The sequence below is a fragment of the Condylura cristata genome, unplaced genomic scaffold (assembly GCF_000260355.1).
Source record: "Condylura cristata isolate star-nosed mole 26May11 unplaced genomic scaffold, ConCri1.0 scaffold00029, whole genome shotgun sequence".
In the NCBI taxonomy this organism is placed as follows: domain Eukaryota; kingdom Metazoa; phylum Chordata; class Mammalia; order Eulipotyphla; family Talpidae; genus Condylura; species Condylura cristata.
This window is the reverse complement of record NW_004567130.1, coordinates 12,335,692-12,342,468: the sequence shown is the minus strand read 5'-3', so window position 1 is coordinate 12,342,468 and position 6,777 is coordinate 12,335,692. Positions and strand designations below refer to the sequence as shown.

The 6,777-nt window shown below is 33.3% G+C and overlaps 1 protein-coding gene across 1 annotated transcript in view; it reads right to left on the bottom strand.

Moving 5' to 3' along the window:
• The window catches only part of SPPL3 (signal peptide peptidase like 3), a 96,023-nt gene that overhangs the window by 24,832 nt on the left and 64,414 nt on the right, over window positions 1-6,777 (bottom strand). The window contains exon 2 of the mRNA XM_004690972.2: window positions 3,159-3,236. Coding sequence (XP_004691029.1) covers window positions 3,159-3,236 — 78 coding nt within the window. The remainder of the gene's footprint in view (window positions 1-3,158; window positions 3,237-6,777) is intronic.

Here is a 6,777-nt window from a genome sequence, read left to right as displayed (position 1 = left end):
TAAAACACTGAAGAATAAATTTAATATATTGAAAATTACAAGGCAATCCTAAGAAAAATAAAGAATATCTAAAGAAACAGAAAAGATATTCCAGGTCCCAGAACTGAAAGAGACAATAATACTGAGATATTAAGATATTAGTAAGAGAGCAATTCTCCCCAAAGATCTGTTGATCCACAATGGCTATTAAAATCTCAGCAGACTTTTTTTGAAGCAGAAACTCACCAGCTTGCCCTAAATTTACACGGACATGCACAGGTTCAGAGTAGTCAGATGACTTTGAAAACACAATTTTAAGATTTATTCTACTAAATTTCAACACTTACTATAAAAGCTACAGCAGTCAAGATTTATGTTATTGGCTTGAGAAGAGACAGAACAGAAACAGGAGTTCAGGACAATCTTACATTTATGGTCAAGTGATTTTTGACAGTGGTACCAACACGCCCATGTAGAGTGGAGGACAGTCTGCAAATGGGGTTGGGATAACTGGACAGACACATTCAAACAAGTAAATTTAGATTTGTCCTTCATATCATATACAAAAGGTAACTATAAAAATATATAATAAGTAAAACTACAAAACTTCTTCAAGAAAACAGGAGAAAAAATTTGTGCCCAAAGAGTTCTTTGGTATAATATCAAAGCCACGATCCATGAAACATAAATTTGATAAGCTAATCTTTATAAAAATTAAAGGTGTTTACATGAAAGACCCTATTAAGAAATGAAAAGGCAAGTTAGAGACTAGGAGAAAAATATTTGTAAATTATGATAAAGAAGTTATCTAGAATATTTAAAGAATTGTTACAACTCAGTATAAGATAAACAATCCAATTTAAAAATAGGCAAGGATTTGAATACACCCTTTACCAAACAACAACAACAAATGGCTTATTAGCACATAATATGATGCTCATTGCCTTTCAACATCCTAATCTCAATTTTTAAGAAAATGCAATCAAAACCACAAAGAGATTTAGTAATACATGGCTATAATATGTTAAAAATGCTCTTACCTGCTTCTGAAGTGAGTCTTAAAATTGTTTAAAATGGTAAATTTCATGCTATGTATATTTAACAACCACAAAAAAGAATTTTCAACCTCTTGCTAAAACTTTGGAAAAGTGAACAATGAGGGAAAAAATAAAACCAAGGGGGGGGGGGAGAAAAAAAACCTTACCACAAAGAAAAGCCTGACTTTAGGAAGTTTCACTATGAATACTTCGAAACATTTAAAGACTATGACAATTTTACATCATCTTTTCCAGAAAGAAGAAAAGTGAACACTTCCATATACAAGCAGTGAGGTCAATTTAAATCTCAATTAAATGTATAATTAAATGATTTATTTCTTGCAGAAATTGTATTATTATAGTAAAAAAACAGAAGGTGGGCCCTCGCTGATGGCACAACAGGTTAGGACGCAGCACTGCAAGCGAGCTGCTTGTGTGAGATTCCTGGCACCAGAGGTGACCCACATGGAGTGGCTGACCTCTCCTGTCTTACCCGCTGCTCCCCTCAGCAGTGTACTTTGTCAGTCTGCCTGTTCTGCTCCCCACTCTGTGTCTGGTGAAGCCTCTCACCGCCCTTGTACTCTGGCCTGTACTCCAGTTCTGTATGAATAAATAAATCTTAAAACAAAAAACAAAAAAAAACCCGGAAGGTGCTAGGCCAGAAATCTTGGGAACTGGGATCCAATCTAGAGTTGGTATGAGTTATCAATATTTGTATACCTTTCTTTATCAAGCTAGTTGGGCTTCAGTTTTCTCATTTGTAAAATAAGGAAGTTCCTTTCTATCTACAGGATAGAATTCTACAGTACAATTATTGCATACAATTTTCTTAGAAACTTGTCCATCCTAAAATTTGTATAATCCTTCTGGAAAAAAAAATGGCAATAGGTAGAAAGAACCAGTTCATACTCACTGGCAAAATATTTCAACTTTGGGATATCTATTGTAAGGATATGAATAAAAGAAAAAGAACACTTAGAAAGATGGTTATTTTAGTAACTCACATGGTTCTATAACAATGGTCTAATAAATACCACAAACACCACACTACTAAAAATAAACAGATGATTGTGGAAAATATTTTTGTTAGCTGAAATAAACAAAATATAAGTGACTTAAACTGTATATAACATGACAACATTTTGCCAAGTAAAAGAAAATTTGCATTAATGAATGCAGCATCAGAGTTGTGGATCTAAAGCTTTTTAATTACAATCTGTTGAAATATTGGTACATTACAAACTGAAAGTAAAAAACAAACTTGTCCAAAGGGTAGAAATATAAAATGTCAAGATTATGTTGTTAAAGTTCTATGTTGTTCTGACTTGATTAATGCTTCCTAATAATACTGAGTAGGTGTCAGTAATTAAAACTTACCAGCTGATACTGGAATGACCAGCAGTATTTTATTCATTCTATCCAGTGGTAAGTCAATGTCTGGAAATCTGTGATTCTACCAAGTACCCATTAAAATCCAGATAAATATTAGAGTTCAAAATTCCTATGCCTACCACCATCACCACTTCTCTAATTCTCAATTTCAAATTTGTTAGAAGCCTTTATCAAAAGATAAAAATATCACTCACAAGCTATCTGAGTTACACAAGTACATTCAAGTACGGAAAGTGAAAACACGATGGTAGTAAATGTATGGCTTCTGACTTTCCTTCCTGTTCCTCTGGCTGCTTGCTAGGGTGGGAATTTCACCAACATTCAAAGGTCAGCAGAGGGAGAACACTTAGTAAATGCACAATCCTAATAATAATAGGTTGAAGTGACTGCTTCAGTTCAAAAAGCTGATGAATGGAAATTTCATATAGCTCAACCTATGTTAATACCTTTGTATTAAGAAAAACTTTGTTCCTTTTGAGATTCTACAATCATTGTGAAGGCTTCTCTCCTAAACCACCCCAATGCGGGCACTTAATGCTAGTTCATTCTTTTCAGAATCAGAATTTAAGCATTTTATGACTAAAATGCCAAAGTCATAAGCAAACCAAGAATGTCTTAGCAGCCAACTAAAGAATACATATCAGAATTATCCTACTGTAACTTAGTTTCTGTCAAAGTCATGTTTCTTTTCACAGAGAAATTTTTAGTGCCAACAATAGCAGTGGAAATCCTATTTTGAGAGCATCTTACCTGAAACTACCATAGACTATAAGCAGAATGGAAATCAGAAATGTAGACACCTGACTGGAATCCACCAGGGAATAGGCCCTAGAGAAAAAAAGAGGAAAAAAAAAATTAAATCACATGGCAGCAAGTCCTCATGGAATTTACAGTTTAATGGAGTTCTACAAATTCCATTAAGTTTTGGTTTTGTCTTAAAGGAGAAAAGTATAAATTAGCATTAGCAAAATTATTAAATTGGGATTTTAAAAATTTTAACAGGGAGTAAATAATACAGTTTCCAAAGTTAATATTGACAAGCTGTTAAATGATATCAACAAATTCTATCTCTGTATAGTATAAAATATATGCTTACAACCACTCACAATTTAAAAAAGAAATATCAATAGCTAACAACTCTGTACCAGTAGTGAAAAAGTCTCACTGATCAAACTTTTATCAGCCTATTTGATGATTGATAGTATTTTACTCTGTGAGGAGGTAAAGCCTGTATGTCTTTCCTGACTTTTGTTTCTGTTTTTAAAACTACCTACTGGTTTTCTCTCTCTCTCTGGGTGTCCCAGAGGAACTCTCTCTGCTTTCTATTTTCTTTAAATGGCTACACAGTATACCACTGTTTACAAACAAATCTTAGATGGACACTATGGCTGCTTCCAAAAACTTGCTTGTAAACAATTATAAAATAAAGAACCTGTAATTTGTATCTGTTGCATGCAATGACATGTCTGTGTAGCATTGAGTTCCTAAAATGAAGACTGTTCATCAAAATGAAAAGGAAATTGCAATCCGATAGGCAAAATGCCTCTAGAGAAGTTGTTTCATGTTATATGCTTGCCTGTAACAGAGTCTAGAATTCCTGTTTCTCAAAGTCTTGTGAACAGTGAGTGTTGTCTAACTGTGGAATTTTTATCAATCTGACAGATGAATTTTGGTAAGTCAATAGCTTTCATTTACATTAATTTTCTGATTTAATTAAAAATATTTAATTAGAAGTGTGACTGAGCACCTTTTAAATGATTAAGTCCCCTTCTCTCAACACCAGAGCTATACAAAACAAAGACAGGGTTTTGTTTTTAAAAGAACTTTTCCTTGAAGTGTTTTACTGTGATGACTTTTCTGTTCCCCTCTTACTCTGAAGCATGTTATCATTAACTAAAAGGTTGATTTATCATCTAAACTTTACAAACTCAGCATCTTAACAAAGAGGGGCCTTACCATATGCAAAATACCTTATGAGGAATCTGAGCAGGGCTACCAACTTTCATCTCCATAGTATGTGGCCCACTATAGGATTAAATGCATGGAGTCAGAAAAAAAGTTCCTTTATTTAATGGTTTCTTCTAGATAGAATTATTGGATTGTCAGGAAAATCATGACACATTTTTCCTTGAAAAACATAGAAAAAATATATTCTTTTAATTTTCAAATAAATCTATACCACAGGGTCTGCTTAAAACTGACTCCTAATATGGTATTTTGTTTCATAGTATTTTTAGTTTATAATAAACTTTAAAAGAAATTATAAGGCCCTCCCTGGTGGCCCAATGGGTTAAAGTGCAGCACTATGAAGCTATCTGCAGCCACTGTAGTAGGAGCTCAATCCCCAGCCAGGAGCTGATCCAAAGGGCACAGCAGACCTCTCCTGACCCGCCCACTGCTCCCCTCAGCAGTGTATTTCAGTTAATCTGCCTGTTTGTTCCCTACTCTGTCTTTGGTGAATTCTCTCACCCCCTGCATCTCTGGCCTGTACCCCAATTCTTGTATGCATAAACAAACAAATGTAAAAGGAAAAAAGTCTTAAAAAAAAAAAGAAGTTATAAGATTGTAAGCTATAACCAAATGTTAAATAATTGGAGCTTATAAATTATGATATTTGAAATTTCATATATTTTTGATTCAAACTACCATTACTGAATTCTATAAAAAGCCTTTTAATAAAGAGTTTACTAGAAGTTTCCCCAGCTATTTCAAAGTAGAATGTTCTACCCACTTGGCAGGTTATGGTATGATTTGGGCCTGGAGCACTATTACCCCATATGGTTTATATGAAAAAAATTTCAATTGTCCCCACATGCCTGCAAAACCAAATCATACTAAATAGGAAACATTATTACTTTTGCATATTGAAGGAGATCTGTACAAAATACATGGATTAACTTTAGGCAATTTGCATTTTAAAATATTATCAATTTTTCTCTCAAAAAGTTTACAAAGATAATTTTGTAAGACAAGTATATAAAGCATAAGTATCCAAGAGTCTCTTCACTCTATGTACTTAAAACTCTAGGAGCAGACACTATTTACAGTTTGGTGTGTATATCCTTCCATGTAAATTGTGTTTCCATAAAAATGGAACTATACATGTTCTTCTATAACTTGCTCTTTTAAATTCAACTATGGATGACTTTTAAAAGATGTTACTATTTTCTACTGTCTTTAACTTCTTGTCCTTTGCTATAAAATTAAGACATGGAAAACATTTTAATGCATCTTTTTTTTTTTTTCATAAAGAGGACATTCTAAGTTCAATGAACACAACTTTATAGCCACATAAACAAGTCTAGAAATTCTGAGTTATTAACAGCAGCAATATCTATAAATGTTTCTTATTTTTTTTCTTTTCACTTAACTTTCTAAATTAGGATGGTAGATCGTTATTTTTCATAAGAAACAAAAGGATGCCTTTGCTTGTACCTCTCTTTTTAGTCAATTTAAGTTCTAGCAATGATGGAAACATTTTGATTGCCTTTTTTATTAAGGGCATACCAAGTAATCCCACAGGTAAAGATAACGAATGACCATTTCAGGGTAATGAACTTTCAAATCTCCTGTGAATAGAGCTTTAGGAAGAACTCTGTTATACCTTGGAAGATGCATTCTGAAATAACTGTCTAGTTTAGAGGGATTATAAAACACTGACACTGAGCATAGCATTTTAAGTATGTACAGGAAGCATTTTTCAAAAATAATCTCTGTTTAACAAAGGTGACCATATTAGCACATCTACTAATACTGACATAGTAGAACATCCACTATCCTAAAATAACTTTATAATGAAGTTTTCCCTTGTCCCTTTGTGAGGGTGTATGCTGTCATTTAAATTCTCTAGGTTATAGACTTCTTGGTATACATGCACTATATTTTAATGAAGTGTTTAAGTTGATTTCTTTAGAGATTGCTTGTTATCAAGTTCAAATAGAAGTATGTACATTTACTATTAAGGCAGCTCTCAGGCAGACAACAGGAAGGAATTATTGGCACTTCCACTAACCATTCACCCTGGGAGAAGAGGCTCCAGTTTCTATCTTAAATTATACCTTAACTAGCTATTTCACCTTCCCTGGCAAGCCTTTACATCCGTCCCATCTCTATAAAACCCTCTTTGGCCCAGATCAACCTTAAGGCCCAAGTAATTTCTATTTTCAAGAATTTTGCATTGTGCTTTCCCTAACAAACCAAAAAAAATATTACCAGAAATAGCCTTTCATAAATAATTCATTTGGCTGATTATCAACATGTTACATACAAATAAACTGGCACTGACAAACAACACTATCTCTAGGCTACTGAAAAAATGGTTACTAGTTTTCTTTTTTTTAATTACCTAGCATTTCAAATTTAAAAGTGG